Raw genomic sequence first — 20,858 nt, 5'->3', positions numbered from 1 at the left:
CTGTCTCTTCAGCTCTTCCCTCTCAGGCGTCTTTGCTGCCTCCTCTTCCTCCTCCTAGCCCTTATATGTTCCTGTTTCCCAGGTATCTGTCTCCAGCTCCTTTTTCTTTTATTTGTACTTAATGGAAATCCTTTGTTATCTCTAATTCTAGTTGATTCCTTTGGGGTGTCTAGGTATATAATTGTGCCTAAAAATATTATTTTTTATTTCTTTCCAAATATTTATGCCATATTTCTTGTGATAGGATTTTTAATACAATACTATATATTGACATTTATTTTTAAAACATTTTTATTTTGTTCCTCATTTTATGAGGAATGACTAAAATGCTGTTTCTTGAAACATAACATTCGTTCTTGGTTCTAGATCTTACCTCATTTTAAAATTGAGCTATAACTCAACATAAAATTCGCCATTCTAAAGTACACAATTCAGTGGTTTTTATGTTAAGCACTCAATAAGTGAGAGAATTTTTAATAACAAACACTTCTAAAGACTTGAGTCACCCAACAATGGAGTGGGATTCCTTCTAGATAATAAATGCCTAGTAACCAGAAATATTAAGCATCAGCTGGATAATCCCCCTTTATGTTCTAAAAGGTACTCCTGTTTTGATGAGAGATAGATTAACTCTGAGGTCCCTCCTAACACTAAACATCTGTGGGACACTTACTGATTTGAACACTTCTACAGAGTGGAATCACCGCCCTGAGCAATGGCAAGTAAATGGAATAAAAGGACTCTCTTTTGGCCCAGAAACAGGCAAAAGTAATGTTTGATTAAAGTTAATGGTGCACAGGATAAGCAACATTCATAGAGTAGGCAATGGAAACAACAGTTCTTAGATAATTACACTAACAGCTCCTGGGATCTCCTTACTGACACTCCCCCCGACCCCCCGCCCAGAGGCCTGTATCCACCAGGGAGAGAAAGGGTGAAATTAGGAATTTAACAGGAAGTAGAGGTTGCAGGAAAAGTGGGCGCTATAGTGACAAAGTCAAGGAAAGAGTCAGACTCAGGAGCTGTGGAAAGGGTAGAAAGCCAAGGAACACAGGCCCCACTGGCACGTGAACTAAATTTTCCTCTGACTTGACACCTTTCAGTATCCCCTATGTCTTAGAGACAGACCACTGAGCAATTATCAGCAGTATTTATTAGACATTTATACTTTGAATTCTCCATTTCCACCTATTCCTTTCATTATCTTTTGCCAAAGATATCGAAGTCATCCATTGTCGGTTTTACTTGTCTTCAAAGTTCATCAGTGCCTGCACTGTAAAGAAACAGACTGTGAGGCTGGAGAGCTAAGAATACGCAGAACACACAAATGTTTGGTGAAGACCCTGCTTTTCTGGGTTCTAGGTGCCCACACAAATTTTTACTTTAAATTAAGCCATATGAGTCTGTACTCGTTGCCATAGACGAATTAATCAGGATTGAAGAAGCCACCTCGCAACCTTCCCCCTCTCGCTTTGTTCTTCTGAGAGAGCAAGTGGGAAGGCAGGGCGAAGACAACTGGAAAGAGCAGGATTGACCTTAGGCAACATTTTGAAGTAAGCAAAGTCCGTCTTTGACATCCTGCTCTAAATTCCATGTTCCATTGTTATAAATTCCTCTTATTGCCCTACTTTGCCCACAACACACACATACCTCTTGCCTAATTGCTTTTTTCACATTGAGTTGATTTCAACTAGGTATGAGGAAGATAACGCTAATTAGTATTAAATTGTAAAAAATGGCACCTAACTCTCTAGCTTTTGTATTTTTAAAAGAAAATTTATTAATCCAAATTAATCTCCAGGTGGTGAAATTGCAAGTGAGAAATTTAGCGAAAATAATTTTGAGCAGGTAGTTCTCCACTTAAATCAAACTCTCTTATTTAAATCACATACTTCTCTCTGCCTAGGCTTACACTAGAAGGGACTGAAAGGAAGAGAAGTCTATAATTCATAAACTCCCTTTTGGGAGTTGGAGGCAGTAGGCACTTGTGGGCTTTCTGCTCACTGTCTTAATCCCCACAGCTATCCAACTTGAGTCTGTGGCCCTACTGCTCAGCTGAAATGTGACCTTCCAAGAGAAGAAACATGTACAAAATGGGGTGGGCTGCCCAAATTGATCAAGAGCCCACCTTGTCCTAATTCCCAACAACTGGAATTGAACACTCTCCTCTAGGGAGACAAGCTCTTAGACCTCACAGGATTTAGGTGTCTTCTACTGGAGAAGCCGAGTTGTCAGGTTCTCTTTAGGTTAGAATAAATCAGGACGTATGCCCAGAATGTGACATGCCAAACCAAGGATTTGCCTTTTTCAGGTGTGAGGTGGAAGTTCAGAGGCTGAGATGCCAAAATAGGGGACATCCACATCCTTCTCCCCAGTTATATATGCTACTCCAATTTACTTAACTCCTGGTCCCCACAATTGCCCTAAATCCATACCTGCAAACTCTTGCAACCGCTTACGCTCCTCCAGGTTATACTGAAGCTTTTCTAGCAACTCAAAATATCGGAAGAGTGAATCTCTAGGCCAAACAACACGTTCATCCTGATCCATATCCATTAGCCCAGGCAGATTCTGGTGCACATGAGTCTCCCAGTCCAAATGACCTGGAGGGAGGAATGCTTCTTAAAAACATATCTAGATTCATGGAAGTTGGGTAAGAGCTGATAAATCCTATGGTATGGAGGGAAAGCAAGAATGAAAGAGGAAGCAGGGAGAGGAAAGGGTGCATCACCAAGAGACCACTTTCTACAATAAGCAAAGACAGCCACAGCCACACTTACCCAAAATTAAGCAGAAGTACAGGGGAAATGAAGAAGCACAAAGAAAGTAATTGAGACCAGAAAATCAGACTGGTGGAAAAGCTTGGGAAGTAGATATAGTTGGAGAGCCCCTATTAAAATTGGGATGTCTCCTAGAGAAGAGTAATCTGAATTCAGATGGAAGAAACCCTCACTTACCAAGAGAGTCAAAATATCTGGAGTCAGAAGAGGCGGAGCAGGAAGATGAAGTTGAGGAAGAGGAAGAGGAAGAAGAAGATGAGGACTTTTTCATTTTTGACAAGGACTCTTTTGTTTTTGAACCCTCTTCAGTGGCAGCGTATTTAGACTTTTCTTGAGAAGCTTCTGATAAGACCAAAGATTCCTCTTGTTGACTGGCATCTCTGTAAGTGAAAGGAGAAATTTTATTGCTCCAAATACATTTACAAGATATGGCTAGTTCTTTCATTATTCTGGCCCTGGCCATCCCCTTAGTCTGGGACTTAAGGCAATGAGGGCCAAACTACTTCCAAAATCTGAGCTTAAGTACTTCCAACCTCAATTATTCCATGTAATTTATCCCTGTTAGTGCCACTCTGGTCTGAGCTATCATCACTTCTTGCCTGGACAGCAGTATAGCCTCCTAACTCATCTCTCTGCTCCCTCCCTTGTTCTTCTACAGTCTCTCGTCAACACAGCAACCAGAGTAATCCTTCTTAAATGTAAGTCATTTCACGTCACTACTTTGCTTTGCTCCCCATTTCACTCAGAGTCAAAGCCTAAGTCCCTACAACGACCCTCAGGGCCCTACAGGATTGGATCCCCATTATCTCTCTAACCTCTGATCTCCTAACACTCTTCCCTCTGCTCCAGTCACAATGGCTTCCTTATTATTTCTCAAACACATCAGGCATCTTTCTGGCTTAGGACCTTTGTACTAGCTGTTCCCTCTACCTATAACACTCTTCCCATAGATATCCACATAGTAATCCCCTCACCTCCTCCAAGTCTTTGGTCAAAGGTTACCTTTTCAATTAGACCTAACTTGTTTAAAATTACAACCCATCTGCAACCCTACCCTATACTCCAATCCCCCTTAACCTGTTTCACTTTTTATTTTTTCATGCTTGTCATATTTTAATACATTAATTTACTTTATTTAATATGTTCATTGTTTATTGTCTCTTTCCCCCTACGAGAATGTAAGCTCCATGACAGCAGGCATTATTATTGTCTGTTTTGTTCACTGATCTATCCCAAGCACCTAATAAGTATTCAATAATTATTTGCTGAATAGATGAATGAGTTTCTTGTTTCTCCTCCTGCTCTCTTGTCCACTGCTGAACACTCATGGTCCAGAATAGCATCTGTTTCATAGAAGGTGCTTGTATTCGTTTCTTGTGGCTGCTGTAACAAGTTACCGCAAGCTTTGTAGCTTAAACCAACAGAAATTTATTCTGTCACAATTCTGGAAGCCAGAAGTCTGAAATCAAGGTGTTGGCTAGGCCATACTCCCTCTAGAAGCTCTAAGGAAGAAAGTTCCTTGTTTCTTCTAGCTTCTGGCAGTTGCCTGGCATTCATTGGCTTCCTTTGGCTTGTGGTTGCATCACTCCAATCTCTATCTCCATCTTCACATCTCTTTGTCCTATTCTCTACGTCTATGTCTTCTCCTCTTCTGTCTCTTACAAGGGCCCTTGGCACTGGATGTAAGGCCTACCTGGATAATCCAGGATGATTATATCTCAAGATCCTTAACTTAATTGCATCTTCAAAGACCCTTTTTCCAAATAAGGTCATGTTCACAGGTTCCAGGGGGTTAGGTACGGACTTATCTTTTGGGGGGCCACCATTCAACCCACTATAATAAATAATTATTGAATGAAGGAATTCTCTCTCAAAGCCAATCTTCATCTTTAATTTTCTACCCTCTCCTCCTTCATGTTTGTCCATTCCAGTTTACATATACATGTCTAACCTGGCATCAATTTTGCTAAGGCTTGACCTCAGTGTCTCAGGGTACAGGTTTTGCCTCCTGCAAAGCAAAAAACACAAAAGAGTGAAGAGAGTTATACTGAAGCAGAAGTGTAGTAAGGAAAAAAGAAAAGAATTTAGATCGGAAAGTGAAGAAAACTGAATGAGGAAAACAAACCGTAGTAAAGGGGTGAAAAAGAGCAGGGAAGCCCAGACAGTGTGGTAAAGGATCAGGCAATATTCTAGAGCTGGGGAATTCTAACCCTGGGCAAATCTTCCGTCACAAAGGGAGAAATGGGGTCAAGGCAAAGGAGTAGAAACAGGGAATGAGGTCAGGAAACCCTTGAGAACTAAAGTTGGGTTTGAAAATGGGGAAGCAGACCTCTGGATAATCTGCCGCTTGAATATGTCGGCTTTGTGCTGAACCTCCAGATGCGTCATCTCCTCATTCAGCTCATTCCTGATATTCTGAAAGTTAGTAACTGCCCCAAAGGGCCATTAGGAGTTGGGAGATGATGGTGACTAGACCTGGGGAGAGGGCTTAGGGGAGATACCAAGTGAAATATCCATCCCGGGCCCCAATCCTCCCTACTACATCAGGTTCTCTCTGTCCATAATCCACCAATTCTAGCTTTCATTCTAATTTCTTTCCAAACACCCCTCCCACAAGGTTTCACCTCTTCTATGCTTACCCATCATGGCCACTATGATATTTCGAAAGATAATGGAACCAAGTAACAACCAAAGAATGACATAGATGCTGCTGAAGGTACGGCTGACTTCAGGCACTTTCCAGGTATCCTGAAGCAGTGCATACCAATGATCCATGGTGAAGAGAATGAATACTGTCACTAGGGAATTCAGCAGGTCTCTAAAGGAAAAGGAGGTGTGTGTATAGATAGAAGAGAGATCTAAACCTCTCAGAAACAGTATCATTCTTACTCTTAAAGCAACATAAGAGCATTTCTTTGTAGTTTCCTCTGACTTTGGTTCCTTTTCTACCATAACCATAGCCAACTTTTCAGCTAATCATTCTTCAGTTTGAGGTTGTTTTATTAGGTTTTCCTTTATCATGAATATCTCTCACTATTTCATTGGTACCTGGGGCATAGTAGGTACTCAATAAATAGGTACCAACTGAATTTTTAAAAATTGAATCAATCAACAACTATGTATCATTTTTTATAAGTTCATTCTCCACTGTTCTATGGACTTCACCTAACAGAAGATCACTCAAAAATTTAGAAAACATCATTCCTATTTAGTTTGCTGGTATGAACTGATAGTCAAGTAAATGAATGGATGTGTGACATAAACATGTGATCCCAAACAATGAATGATAATGAATATATCACAAAAGTTCTCAGGAAGGTATCTAAATTTTCCTTCTTTCATTCTTAGCCCTCCATACACAATTTATTGAAAACATTAGGACCTGAATAGGATGAATTCTGGGACTTTCCTAACTCAATATTCTCATAAAACTACCTGTTAGTCTAAGAGAGACCTGACAGGTGCTGACAAGATTGGATTCCAACTCACAAATAACATTATCTCCTCTAAATCCAAAATCACTTTCTATTAGTAATCAGTTCTCTAGAAAGAGCTTAACAGGATTTTACTTTTGAATGAGTACAGGTGTATGCATGTGTAATCCCCACACTGAGAGATGGGAGTAAAACCAGTGACCATGTCTGAGAGTCATAGTAACATTTATCGATCACTTACAACGTGTTAAGTACTGTGCTAAGTGCTTAAATGCATTACCTCATTCATCTCTATATTCTAATGAGGTAGTACTACTATTATTCTCATTTTTCAAAAGAGGTAACTAAGGCACAGAAATGAGGGCTTAACCACTGGCATATACTGTTATTTAAAGATGGCTGATGAAGGTGTGCTTGAATTTGCGAAAGCCAGAGCAAACTTGGAACTAGCTGCTCTATCCTCAAAATTAGATGTAATACCTCTCACTACCCCTTTGCTGTCTCCTTCTCTTTCCTTACTGTGTTCCATTCCTGTATCTCACAATAGACTACACTTTTTGCATTACTATACATTAGACCAGCTCCCCAGTCTTTTGCCCCAGTACTCTCCCCCCACCCAGGCTTCCCCCAGTCCTGCCTACGAGAAGAACATGCGGTACTCCAGGTCCTGGCGAGTTGAACGGGTGTAATGCTCGAAGAAGTAGACACCAGTCACAGCAAAAATGTAGAAGAAGATGAGCAGCAACATCAAGAGGAAGGTCATGCTCTAGAGGCCATGACCTTGAGTCAGAGCTGGGCCAGACTAGGCAGATTTCCACCTACAGCCCAGTCAAGCCCACCCTGGCAATTCCCCCCCAAACCCTCACTTCCACTCCTGAGCCCAGGCATCTCCAGGCCACAGCTGCTTGTCCCCAGCCCTTTCTCACCCAATAACATTTCACAGTCTTTCATTCCCTTCTTTGACCCACCTAAACTTGTTTTGTGTTAAATCCCCATGTTTATCCACCTTGCCCACCTGGTTTAGCTACAACAGTCAAATCACCTTGAGGGCCCTGACCAGGGCCAAAATAATGACTCGAATTTGACGGAATCGTGCAAAGAGTTTGAGAGACCTTAGCACACGGCAGATCCTCAGCAACTGGAGCCATACAGACTGGCCTGTAACCCCCACCAGCACCACAACCTCAGGAAGCAGGGACTGTGGGAAACACACAGATTATGAGTAAAATATACCCCTAAGCACCCACACACAGTTGTTCTTTCTTGATCTCATCTTCTTCAGAGTTCCTTGGGCATTATCCCTGGAATAGCATTCTCTGGGGATTGTTTCCTATTCTACCTTTCTACACTAAATTAGTTAAACTCTCTATTTCAACTTGCTCAGACATAAACAAAGGGGGGGGGGGGAATACCTTGCTTATCTCATTGGGTTATTGTATAGCTCAAATAAGAAAATACATGTAAAACACTTAGAACAGTACCTGGCACTTAGTAATGCTTAGTAACTGATAGATGTTATTGTTGGGGTTAACGTTGTGCTTAGATTCTGCCTTGCTCCTAATACCAATAACTCCTGCAATGACTGACTTTTAGCTTTACGAAAAAAATCAAAATAAGGAAGTTAGGTACATTTTTATTTTTGGTTCTTCCTGTGATATAATTATCTTTTCTTGTCATTTTGATTCACGTAGGCACATTCTTCAGCCCACTAAACTAATCCTCAGGCTATCTATCCTTACCAATATGGTGACAACAAAGTCAAAGACATTCCAGGCATTCTTCCAGAAGAGGAAAAAGCTGGATAGCCACATCAGAAGGATCTCCAAGATGAAAACAAGCAAGATGAACCAAGCTGCCACCTCCAGAGTCAGCTTCAGTGGCCACAGTTTGGTATTTGAGGATTCAAGCAATTCTGTGAGAGTAAAACAAAGGCTGAATAAAGGTTAGGAAGTGGGAAGACGAATGATAGAGAATGATCAGAAACTTATAAACCACAGTTGTGCCCACTGTTATTCCATTTTTCGAGTTTCTCTTCTTATCACTGTTGTTGCTTCAGCCTGTGAAATACAGAGGAGGACAGAATCAAACGTGAAAAATAGCTGTGACTCATCTCCTGCTGGTATTGGTATGTCTAACAGCTGCAAGTCACCACCTTCCCACTCTGGAGTCACATAGCCACCATGGGATTGCTTTCTTAACTACCACCAACCCTGTCTGCTGTACTGTTACCCATGACCCAAACTTCACAACGAAGCAACGGGCCTTGAGAATAGAATGAAAATGTAGGGCCATAGTATCTAAAGTGCTTTATAAGAAATGTAGAAACAAGAAGCCAGATCCATGGGGCATATTGAGTTACCAACCAAGAAATTATTTGGTTGTTTATTTGTTAGTTTTTAAAACTTTCCCTTTCTTCTCTGCCTAAAACTGATTTTGTTCTGCAAAGCAAATTGAATCCTATACTACCCTCTAGAATCCTATTATTTGCTAATTGCTATTTCTTAATTTATTGCCTTCATCTTTCAACCCTCTTCATTTCTTTTACACATTTAATAGATATATACTATGCTGTAGAAAAAAATATTGAGATCAAGATAGGCTTAAAAACTAAATAATAATTTAATATGTTTCTCTTTGAAATAGAACAATCCAAGAGTCTCCAAATGTACTATGACTGATATGTTTGGCAGTTAATAAGATCACAAGAGCATACTCAATCACCCTGAAAAATACAAACTGCTATTTAGGTTTTGACACTTACACAGTTGTGTTTTGTTTTTGTTTTTGTTTTTTTTTGAGGAAGATTAGCCCTGAGCTAACTACTGCCAGTCCTCCTCTTTTTGCTGAGGAAGCCTGGCCCTGAGCTGACATCCATGCCCATCTTCCTTTACTTTATATGTGGGACGCCTACCACAGCATGGCGTGCCAAGCAGTGCCATGTGCGGCCCCCGGATCTGAACTGGCGAACCCCAGGGCCCCCGAAGCTGAACGTACGCACTTAACCGCTCCGCCACCAGGCCAGCCCGACACTTACACAGTTTTAAATTGTTATTGTTTTTAGTAATATTTTGGCTTATTATATTCCTAATGAAGTAAGGAACACTGATGTTGAAATACAACTTCATGAAGAGTATAAGAAGAATTCTGCAAGTTTATCTCAAGATGATCTTCATCAGATTCTATAAAGTGCATGCATCTGATCAAAAGTTTGATATAGCATATCAAGATAGCTCTAGAACCTCAAAAATATAATAGATAATGTTATACTCAGCTTTTGTTGGAAATAAGGACTATTTCCACTTGCAATGTGTTATTTTCAGAGAAAGGCTTACAAATAAGCCAAATTTTCTTTCTTTTCTCTCTCTTGTCATTTAGAAACAAAATATGAAAATTATAAAAATAAGCCAATTGATGTTTAAAGTGCAAAGTAGAATTACCAATATCATTGTGATAATAGATTTTTCTATTTTTTATGCCCCAACACATAATTAAATTTCCAACTACACTTTAACATATAATATATAACATGTATTTAACATATAATACATAATGTTGTAAACTGGAAACTAATATAATGTTATATGTCAATTATATCTGAATTTTTTAAAAGGAACAAAAAAATTAAATTAAAAAAACATATAATACATAAATATATTTGACCCCAAAACCAAACTTAATATATAATGTCATTTAAAAATTCATTTGTAGACAAAACATATATTTTCTTTAAAAACAGCATGAACCACTTATAAATGGCAAAAGTGAAAATTTGCTCACATAGTATGATTATTAAAATTATATAATAATAAACATTAAAATACAATTTTTTTTTTTGGAGGAAGATTAGCCCTGAGCTAACTACTGCCAATCCTCCTCTTTTTGCTGAGAAAGACTGGCCCTGAGCTAACAGCCATACCCCCAAAATACAATATTTAATAATATGCTAGTCTCAAATATTATTTTTACTTTAACTTGCTTCTTTATATCACATAATAATAATGAAATGATTAAAACTCCTAAGGAGGTTTTCAAGAATATATATGTATTACTGGGAAACAAAATCACAATAAAAAAGACTGGGGAGCTTTGATCTAGAGAAGTTTGTTAATTACTATTTTTTTCCCTATCTATAACAACATTCTTTGTGATCTGGAAAAATTGTTTTAAAAGCCTAAATAAAGTCTTAATGCTTAGCATATGAATTATTCTGTTCAAAGAAATCTGTTAGTCACAAATTATTTCGCTTTGCAAAATCCCTCCTGCCTTTCTACCTGGAGAACGTACTTAATAAGATACAACTTCCATGAACTTGCCACATAATTCCTACTTGGGCAATCTACCAGTCCTCTGGCAGTGATCATGTTTCATACTTGACTGTTTTACCAAACAGAATGGTTAGTGCTATTCTATTTTGATTTGTCCATTACAGCCAGGAAATCCTGTATATTTACTGCTATTTACTTTACTCCAAAGCTTAAGACTATATCCCTAACCTCATAAGGCAAATATGTGCTGGTTATTATACAAGAAATAGGAAACGTGGGTGCCTGAGTTCAAAATCCTCACCTCTACGGGGAGGAAATAAAACACTTCAAAGAATATAGTATACTGTAGTGGGTCAATTACATGAATTACTGTTTATTTAAATATCTTTGACCTGATTACATTAAAAGACTATTTTAAAGTGAGAAAATTCCCTAAAACAGTGAGGATGAAATAAGGGAGTGAGTACCTCTACTACCCTTTCATCATTTCTGAGCAGTTTGTTTGAGATGATAATCAAGTGAGCTCACTGATTCTCCAGGTGTTCTTTTGGTTTTTTTGTTTTGTTTTGTTTTTTAAAGATTGGCACCTGTGCTAACAACTGTTGCCAATCTTTTTTTTTTTTTTTTGCTTTTTTCCCCCCAAATTCCCCCAGTACGTACTTGTATATTTTAGTTGTGGGTCCTTCTAGTTGCGGCATGTGGGACGCCGCCTCAGCATGGCCTGACAAGCGGTGCCATGTCCCCGCCCAGGATCCGAACCAGGGAAACCCTGGGCCACCGAATCGGAGGGCGAGAACTTAACCACTCGGCCACAGAGCTGATCCCCAAGAATCATTTACCCTTTAAGTCATTTTCTGGCTGATCTAATATCTTAGTTGTACCTAACTTTACATACTTTGTGAGCTTTCTTATTCCTAAATACTCTTTCTAAACATTCTTGTAAAAATGCAAATGTTGGATCACTCACTGATAGGCACCAATATCTTGAATAAAAAAGGTTAATTCAAACAAATATTAGACTAAACTGACACAAGAAATTATAACTGGTCTTCCCATCTCCAGTTCCCTGTGAGACTATTACACCCTACCTCTAAGTGTCTAGACCACCTTATATCTACTACCCTCTCCAGAACCCTCCAAATATTTCTAGGTCTTAGCAGTTGCAAAAATCCTACTCCAGGAGACAATATAATTGTCCCTATTATAATTCAAATAACGTTCAAAAACGTAAAATGATCAATTTAAAGGAAAAATGAGTCCCATCCGCCTCCTCTTTCATTCAATGTCAGTTCTCACCTATTTCAACCATCAGGACAATCGTATTCAAAAAGATAAGGAAGATGATGAAGTTTGTGAAGAGAGGACCTATTTTCTCTTAAGGAAACATACAGAGTGGAGTTCTTTCTGATTTATGTAGGTGAAATAATAAGGGCAAGAACAGAACCAGTGAGAATGAGAAGAAAATGGAGTTTGGAAAGGGAAAAAAAGTCACTAGGCAGATGATGATGCAAGAGAGACAGTAAAGCCACAAATGAGTGGCATGAAAGGATACGCTCAATGACCCATCCAGCCCACAAAGAAAGAGGTGGCCTCTCACTGTAGCGCACGCAAAGGCTGCTCATCAGCCTCTGGCTGTGTGTAATCCGTTCTACATGACGAGGCTTTATGGAGAAGCGCACAAGCTGGTGTTGATCTCCCAACATAAGTTTCTTCTGACGAGAAGGATCTACACCAAAACCAAAAAAAGGGACAGTGGATAAATATAAAGAGAAGTCTTTGGGGGAGATGAAGAGCAGGTAGGACTGGGGACAGGGCTATTGGTTACATAATGGACCCCTTGGTGCAGGGACTTGCCTGCTGTTCCTTCTCACAGCAATTAATAATAGTTTGGAGTAAGAGCCAGTGTATTGCTTATGACCAACACTGTCCATGCCCAAGAATAAAGGCAACAGGTTCAACCCTCAAGTTTTAGTGTCTTTGGTAGAAACTTCCAAGTCAGCCAGGGCTAGTAGTTATCCCAGGCCTAAAAGTGAGTCAAACGGGTTCTATCTCCTGGATTCAAAGTGTTTTATTAACAAAGCCTCCGATTTACCAAGTTTGGTGTAACCTCCAAATTAGCAACCAAACCAATCTCCCCTGGATTTTCCACCCTTAAAACTGTCTGCTTCCCACTCTTTGGAGGGTGTGGATAGGAGTCTTAAATTTATCTTAGTGAAGAAACAGGCTGCCGACCAAGTATTTCTCGGATAGTGTGCCGTGGCACAGCCTGGCTCAAGCCTTGCAGATGCTCGATGAGAGAGAAAGTATCAATGAGACGTGAACGAATAGCATCAGCTCGGGGCAGTTGCATGTGTCCCGCTTGGTGATAAGTGGCCATGTCTGTTAAAAAAAATGGAAGAATCAAGTGTCATTTCTTTCTTGGAATTGCCCAAGGATTAGAGGTTTTCTTTCCCTCCTCCTACCCTTTTTGCCCTTAAGAAGACAAACACATTGTACTAAGACTCAAAGTTTTTTTAAACAAAAGGAGATACGAGTCGTAAGAGGGATACTGCACAGTGGACTAAGTGGCCAGGCACCTTCACTTGCGTGACAGCATTTCTATTTAAAAGCAGTAGCCACAAGGGCAGGAGCCCTGGGGCTGGACAAAGAGGAATTCGGGCACCATCTGGACCTGAGCGAATCAGGCAACGCAGTGAAGTGGTACTGGGAGGGCTCAGGGCTGCTCCCGAAAGAAAAAACAAGATAAAAGGAATTGGACAAAACGCAACAGTCTGACAGTTTGAAAAAAAAATGTGTCCCTTCCCGAGCGTCGACCTCAACACTCCCTCGGGTTCCAGCTCCTTCTCTCAATTCCCGCCCCTGCCTCACCTCAGCCCAGGCTCGCTTCCGCCCACTCAGCCCTGACTTCACTCCTCCGCCCCCGGCTCTGGCGCCCCCTGTGTCCGGCTCTCCTCTCGCAGGGCGAGCTCAGGGTCGGCTCCCGGCCGCGCTGCGGCCCATTTCCAGCTCCGCCCCGCCGCCCCCCAGGTTCCGCTCACGGCGGCCCAGGTCCCCTCCCGGCCCCGCTCGCCGCCTCGGCCCCGCCCCGCACTCCGGCCACTCGGCGGTTACCAGCTGGTCCCGCCCGCCCGACGCAGGCGCCTCGCAGCCAATCGGCGGCTGCCACACTGCGGCCCGAGCCGGGCTGGGGGTTGGGACCTCCGGGTGCAGGTCCGCCTGGGCCAGACGCGCAGGCAGAGCGTGCGTGGTCGCCGGCCCGGCTTCCGCAGTCCCCGCCGAGCCCCGACCCTCCTGGCCGCCCCCGCCTCACCTCGCCGCCATGCACCTCCGCCGCCTAGCGCTGCTCCCGGGCGTGGCGCTGCTCCTCGCCGCCGCCCGCCTCGCCGCTGCCTCCGACGTGCTGGAACTCACGGACGACAACTTCGAGAGTCGCATCTCTGACACGGGCTCTGCGGGCCTCATGCTCGTCGAGTTCTTCGCCCCCTGGTGAGGCCACTAAGCCCGGGCGGGGGAGGAAGGGCCAGGCTGGGGCGAAGGCGCGGGAACTGTTGGGCCTACGCAGCGCGGGTGCCTTCCACCATTCCTGCGGGCCCGGCTGCGGCCGGCAGATTCCCATCCCGGGGGAGCCAGGCCACCGCGCTGAGAGCGGGGAAGTCGGTGCTGATCACCCAGGAGCGAGACCCGGGAAGGAAATCCCGAAGGCCCGTCTCACGCAGGGCCACATCCTTACCTTGGTGCTCTTGCGGCACTTCCTTTTCGCAGAGGGCTTAACCACCTCCCTACCCCCCTTCGATTAGGTATCTTCACAGATTCTGGGTGAGTCAGTGTTAATGTTCTATTCTCCAGGCGAGGAGGCATCCCAAGGCTTTATATTGGAAGCGAACGTTTCACCAAATGCAGAGGCCCTGGGTCCCCAGGGTACTTCCTTTCTTCTTGCCCCACGCCCCGCAGCCATTGGTTCCTAGCCAAGGTCATTCAGTGGCTGCAGAATGGGCATAAGTGCTTTCTTGAGGCAGGCAATTATTTTGTCCATCGCAGGGTGCACGCTTTCTCCGTTAAGCTGATCACTTCTCAGCCCAGCAGAATCCCATCAGAAAGAGTAGGTGAAGAGGAGTAATTCCGTCAGAATCTGTCTAAATTGTCAGTTTTAATTAGGATTTCTGAAAAATGCCAAGAAAGACTCCAATGAGAAAGTAACCAGTGTTGGAGAAATACTCAGGTTAATTTAACTGAACAAGGGTGTAAATTCCTTAGGATAGAACTAACTTGAAATGAAAAGCTGGGGGTGGGGGCCTATAGAGCGAATAGGACTTCTGGCTCAGTAAACCTGAGTGTTGTTATTTTAAACCCCCAAATCTCTACCACAGTAAACATTATCTTAACGCGTGGGATAGCTCACTATACCCATGCTAATTACAGTACTTAATTTTTCTCCTGCCACAATGATCCTTAGTTAGAAACTGTATTCAAAAGTATCAGTAAAACAAAGTTAGTGTATAATTTTTACTTGCTTCTAATTCTCCTATTCACTCTGCAGGGGCTCAGCTGACATGTTGAGGGTTACACTAGCAGTCCTATAGTGAAGAACTCCTGAACCGGAAGGATGTGCTAGAGGCAACAAGTTTTGTTTTCAGCTTGTGCCAGATTTTGCGCCCAGGGCATTCCTGTGGCTAATTCTATTACTGATTACACATCACAGGTGGTCTTTATACATCTCTAGAACTCACATTCTGTCTTAGAAACAGATCTTCACAATCATATAACCATGCTGTTACTTTTGAAGGGATATCAATGTAGTTAGAATGGCTGTGTGGAATTGAATCAAAACTAGGTGGTGCGTCTGTGACTACAGAGGTCAACGTGAAGTGAATTGCTGGAGAATTGTGGGCTATTAGACTATTAGTTTAAAGCAGATTTTATTATTTTTAAATTGAAGGTGTTCTTTCCTACCTTAATTTGTTGTATGTGCTTCCCTAAAAGCTATATAGCCCATCATGCACTGAACCATCCCCCAAATTGGGTGGGTCTCTGCTGTCGTGTCTGCTTTTAATTGGTCTAGAAGGTAAGGTCATCCTCCACAATGCCAGCAAGCAGGATCAGTTTTCTGAATGAGTGATTCGGAATTAAGGAAGTCTCCTGGTGATGGTGTCCTTATTTGTTCACATTCAGCTACTTTTATTTATGAATACTTCAGCTGGAAATGTTTTCTGACTGCTGTATTCTTTTATACAGATCAGGAGTGCTATCTCACAAGTTAGATAGGCATAGTTAAAGAATCCTTATTAAGAGTAAAATGGACCTATTTTGAGCAAGTTCTTTTTCTCATTTGTTTTAGGCTATCTTTTCCACTTTCATTTTACAAGTGAAAGTGAAAGATTTCTTTGCAGTTGACTTTGTAGCCTAGTATTTTCATTATGGAGTTTTAATTTATGTAATGTGTGAGAGTGAGAGTATCTGAATTTCTCTGGGGAAATAAGTAGCAGTATTTTAATGTTTCTGATAACTTCTGAAAACTTATTGATAATTTCTGAAAATTTATTGATCAGTGCTAAGTAAGTTTTAAGTCCTCAGCATCTACTTAAGTTCTAGATTTGTGCCCTATCCTCTGGGACAGTAATATTAAATAATAATATTTGATATCCAATGTTTCTAGAGTATAGAAAAAACTGTATGGATAGTATAAAATGGAATATTTAACATTTCTTTTTATACGTATTGATTCCTTTACTTGGAAACCCCTCCCCCCCGTCTTTTCAACAAGATTTGGCTCAAAAGTTACTTCTTCCTTCCCTGGAGAACTAACTGGTTGCTCTCTCATCTCTATTGGGATTTCATAATGCTGTCGGTCATACCTGGCAGACTAGTATTACTATAGGGAAAGGACTATACCAGTTTTTCTGTCAGAGGCTAAAATAGCATTTGACATATCACAGGGATGAAGTAATGATTGTTGAGTATGTTAGGATTCATTGTTAACTGCCAGGTACCATCCCTGGAAGGTGGATGGGATTATTTGTGTTTTAATTTTATCTAGGAGTGGGTGAAAGAAGTAGTGATTAATCTTGATGTCCACCTTCAAACTTGACCTGAGTTCCATTCCTGGTGAATTTGAAGAGGGCAGTCTCATCCAGCTTCATTGGAACTCCTTAAACAGGTCCTCCCTTTGGGCCTTTGATGACCTTATGGATATTGCCAGTGCTTAGGGCAATGGTTTTCTCTCCCAGACTTGCGACTTACATCCCCTACACTCCCCCTTCATCCCGGCCCCCGCCCCCCATCCACCCTGCCTCCTGCCCTGTTCCCTCCTGGATTCCCAGAGGAGTCATTCAGTAAGTCCCAGGGTAGGGACCAGGCATGCAATTCTTTTTTTTTTTTTTAAAGTCCTCCATGGATATTTTTTATATGCATTTGGGTTGAGACCCACTGGTCTGGCCTAATATTTCATACTAGTTCCTAGTTTTCCTCTTCAGATGTTGTAAGATAGTTGAGGTAAAACTGTTCTTAAATCTGTTGCATCAGCCTTCTTGACAATTACTACATGTTCAACAGAAATCTCTCTTTTGTTTCTTTCTTTTTTTTTTTTTTTTTGAGGAAGTTTAGCCCTGAGCTAACTACTGCCAGTCCTCCTTTTTTTGCTGAGGAAGACTGGCCCTGTGCTAACATCCATGCCCATCTTCCTCTACTTTATACGTGGGATACCTACCACAGCGTGGTGTGCCAAGCGGTGCCATATCCACACCCAGGATCCGAACTGGTGAACCCTGGGCTGCCAAGAAGCGGAACGTGCAAACTTAACCGCTGTTTCTTCTTTATTCTCATGGCTGCCACTCTGGCTCAAGCTTTCATTATCCGCCATGTGAAATATTTTGTCTTCTAGGTGGCTTTATTCTTATGCCTGCTTTCTTCCTTCCTGTCAGCCCTAATTGCTGACTGATGTAGTCTTAATACACATAACATGTTTATTATCTTTTAACAACAACAACAAGCCCTTCACAGTTCTCTGATTGCATCGTTCTCACTAGTAATTTTACCTTGCTATACTGTTTCCCTTATCTGAAATACCCTACCTTGTCCTATCTGAAGCCTTAAATTCGTAAACGCCCAGCTCCGATTCTTACACCTCTTTTTAAAATATTTATTTATTTATTTTATTTTATTTTTCCCTCTTCTCCCCAAAGCCCCCAGTACATACTTGTGTATTCTAGTTGTGGGTCCTAGTTGTGGCATGTGGGACACTGCTTCAGCATGGCCTGATGAGTGGTGCCAGATCCACCTCCAGGATCTGAACCAGCAAAACACTGGGCTGCCGAAGTAGAGTACGTGAACCCAACCACTCAGCCCCAGGGCCAGCCCCCTTACTCCCCTTTACCATACATTCTTTTTTAACTTTTGAACCCTTCTTTTCTTTTTTTCTTTTTTTTTTTTTTTGAGGAAGATTAGCCCTGAGTTAACATCTGCTGCCGATCCTCCTCTTTTTGCTGAGGAAGACTGGCCCTGAGCTAACATCCATGCCCATCTTCCTCTACTTTATATGTGGGACGCCTACCACAGCATGGCTTGCCAAGCGTGCCATGTCTGCACCAGGGATCCGAACTGGTGAACCATGGGCCGCTGAAGTGGAACATGCGCGCTTAACCGCTGTGCCACCAGGCTGGCCCCTGAACCCTTCTTATGTTCCCAAAAGCCTGGATCTTTCAGATAAATTGGTTATTTTGTTAAATTAATTGTAATTTCTGTATTTTTGTTACAACCCAAGTACACAGATTTTTAGTTTACTTTGCAGTATTAAAGGAATACAGACGATATAATGAGTAATACCACATTTTAAACACATCTAAGATGCCACTGATTATAAGAGGAACCATTATTTTCTGTCTCACAAAGAGGGAAGTGCTACCATTGAACTGTGACACGATTGCAAGACACATCACAATTTCAGATATAGTAAACTCTACATCTGTGAACTATGGTATAAGGAATACCATTTATTTCCTTACCCAGCCTAAGAAATAAAGCCAGTACAGTTGAGGCCACCTGTTTTCCCCTTCCCTGTCTTATGCTCTCTGCCATCCTGAATTTGGTGTTTATCATTTGGTCATTTTATACTTTTAGTAAATATGTATATGACCCTAAGCAACATCTTCTAATATTACAGTCTTTTTTATGTCACTGTTCCTTCATTTAAGCTTTCTAATGATTCTCTTTGAATAGGACTCCTAAAGACCTTGAAGAATATAAGCCTTTATAGTCCTCTATTTTAAACAAGTTTTAGGGGCAAAATATTTCCAAGTTAGTTATCCATCTATCACTTAATAAAATAAATTTTGAGGCTCTTGGCTATGAAATATATCAGCTCAAATTTCTTATGTTTCTTTCCTTCTGTTTTCTAACTCTCTTTTTGCTGTCTGTAGGGAGGTTACAGAACTACTCACCTTTTCAGAGTAATCCCTCTGCAACCTGTTGGCTTTTGAAGAGATGATATACAGCTGGTGCTTGGCTGTACACTGATAAGGAAGAGTATCTCCCCCTCCCCCCACTGCATATACAGTGTGCCTGTGGGACTGTTAGGACTTTCTGGGCAGAGGAGCAGGTGTTTCTGATGGCCCTCTGGGAAAATATTCTAATTGACATAATATTTTGTCCTCATCGGTTCTTACAGCCAGATGAGCTGTATAGCTGTAAAAATTAGGCATGCTGTCTTAAATATGTCATTCTATTACTGTGTTGAGACTCAGTTGAGAAGAAAAACGCCTCCAAAGAGCTGCTAGAATATCTTTTTATATCAAATGAGTGGCTTCTAGGCCTCATTCCACTACCCCCTCAAACTGGGTTTCTGGTCAAAGAGAGTCATATTGAGGGAATGGTGGAAAAGTACTTGATGATGATTCTTAAAGAGTTAATATCATACTTAGGACCTTTTGAGGTTTCAGTCAGTATTTTAAAGAACCACAGTGCTGGTTTCTTAAGGGGAAAAATGTGCATTCCTTTGGGAAACGCTACCAGGAATGGGATTATTGCTGTCTTATCCTTCATTTTATCCTCAAAAGGGCTTGAACCCTTTCCATCTATAATGTGGAATGTGCTTCCGACTTCAGCTTTCAGGACTCAATTGCACTTTTAATTGAGAAAATAGATGCTGCTCTGGACTGAGCCTGTCCTACAGTTATCCTCAGGCTAGAGGTAGTACCTTTACCTTCTGAGAGCTCTGGTGTACCTTATCAATAATGGGTGTTGTTCGGGTGATGTTTTTGCTTTTGGAAGCAGCTGCTAGTTCAAAAGCAGTATTATAGTTTGAGATTCTTCCTAGAGAAACAAAGTTAACAAACGTGTAGGACTAAACTGAGAATCTGGCTTTTTAAAAATCTATCTATATAGGTGTGGACACTGCAAGAGGCTTGCCCCTGAGTATGAAGCTGCAGCTACCAGATTAAAAGGAATAGTCCCATTAGCAAAGGTGAGTATAGATGGATTATGGTTATAATTATTGTTTCAAAAGATTAAAAGTAGTGAAACTAAAGGAATTATTGGCATAAGAAAGAAATAAAATGTATGGTATATAAGAATTAAGGGGCAAATATGGAAAGTGAAAGTACAATAGTCAAGTTTAGAGGAAAATTATCGTTGAGTTAACGAGTTCCCTAAACTACCCTATGATGTTCACAATGATGGGAATAGGAAAATGACATGAGGATGTTGATAAGTATGTAACTAACTGGTCACTATAAACATGGTATTTGCCTTTACAATCAAAGTAATGCTTCCAGAATTTTTCCATTATTCTGTAGTAAACCCATAGTTGCTTCAGTCTAAAAGCTCACATCTTGGCCAACCTCAAATAATTCATACATATATAGGACTGTTTCTGGAAATTGCCTTTAATCATGATGTTTCTGTGGCAGCTTGCCATAGAAAAAAAGAGTCCAGTTATGATTTAATTCCTGCCTTGTGTGGCTATAGCCTCTGTTGTTATAGACACATTACTTTTCTGAACCTCAGTTTATGTTAAATCATTGGAATCATACCTCAGAATCCTGTGACGATTAAATGAGATAATATATTCAAAATGCCTATAGCATTGCTTAGTTTGGAGTAAGTGACTAAATAGATGAAAATTGTTTTCCTTCTTCCTGATAGGTCTCACTATAGGTCTTACTACATCTGTCATGTTACAGTTTAGCCCAGATTCATATTAGCTCAAGGAGCATCTTCAAGTATTGGTACCTTTGCTAATAACTCTAGATGATTTTCCAAATCAAATTATACCCCATCCCATCTAAAGGGGGTGATACACCCATCCATACATCCCCTTGATGATAATCATTATCAAAGTAAGCCACCGTTATTTATTTAAGAGATTTATCCATCACATATTCTGAGGC

General features: G+C 41.2%; 2 protein-coding genes across 6 annotated transcripts in view; one reads left to right on the top strand and one right to left on the bottom strand.

Moving 5' to 3' along the window:
• Positions 1-1,136: 1,136 nt before the first annotated feature.
• On the bottom strand, positions 1,137-13,802 carry CATSPER2 (cation channel sperm associated 2). Of its 5 annotated transcripts, none has more exons than XM_070237841.1 (13): positions 13,591-13,802; positions 12,712-12,858; positions 12,032-12,205; positions 11,776-11,844; positions 7,954-8,126; positions 7,257-7,412; positions 6,856-6,980; positions 5,420-5,598; positions 5,110-5,209; positions 4,732-4,788; positions 2,958-3,160; positions 2,436-2,603; positions 1,137-1,273 (listed from the first exon to the last, which is right to left on the bottom strand). In XM_070237841.1, exons 2-13 carry the CDS (start codon positions 12,854-12,856, stop codon positions 1,242-1,244), a joined length of 1,581 nt encoding a protein of 526 aa, XP_070093942.1. In that variant the 5' UTR covers positions 12,857-12,858; positions 13,591-13,802; the 3' UTR covers positions 1,137-1,241. The 5 variants fall into 5 exon arrangements, with proteins under 5 accessions (XP_070093942.1, XP_001918252.1, XP_005603136.1 ...); XM_001918217.5 differs by lacking the exon at positions 13,591-13,802 and adding an exon at positions 13,348-13,566; XM_005603079.4 differs by lacking the exons at positions 6,856-6,980; positions 13,591-13,802 and adding an exon at positions 13,348-13,488 and having other exon boundaries at positions 7,327-7,412.
• PDIA3 (protein disulfide isomerase family A member 3) overlaps positions 13,709-20,858 on the top strand; it is a 20,963-nt gene continuing 13,813 nt past the window's right edge. The window contains exons 1-2 of the mRNA XM_023618693.2: positions 13,709-13,965; positions 19,855-19,933. Coding sequence (XP_023474461.1) covers positions 13,799-13,965; positions 19,855-19,933 — 246 coding nt within the window. The 5' untranslated portion in view covers positions 13,709-13,798. The remainder of the gene's footprint in view (positions 13,966-19,854; positions 19,934-20,858) is intronic.

This window comes from Equus caballus, chromosome 1 (assembly GCF_041296265.1).
Source record: "Equus caballus isolate H_3958 breed thoroughbred chromosome 1, TB-T2T, whole genome shotgun sequence".
NCBI classification, from domain to species: Eukaryota; Metazoa; Chordata; class Mammalia; order Perissodactyla; family Equidae; genus Equus; species Equus caballus.
This window is presented reverse-complemented; position numbering and strand designations above follow the sequence as displayed.

Excerpts from the sequence above, each read along its gene's own strand:
- CATSPER2 (XM_070237841.1), bottom strand. The coding sequence starts at position 12,856 with ATGGCCACTTATCACCAAGCGGGACACATGCAACTGCCCCGAGCTGAT. Across the intron at positions 12,206-12,711 it reads CACTATCCGAGAAATACTTG|ATCCTTCTCGTCAGAAGAAA; the intron begins GTCGGCAGCCTG and ends GTTTTGGTGTAG. Across the intron at positions 5,210-5,419 it reads TATCATAGTGGCCATGATGG|TTACTAACTTTCAGAATATC; the intron begins GTAAGCATAGAA and ends CCTTTGGGGCAG.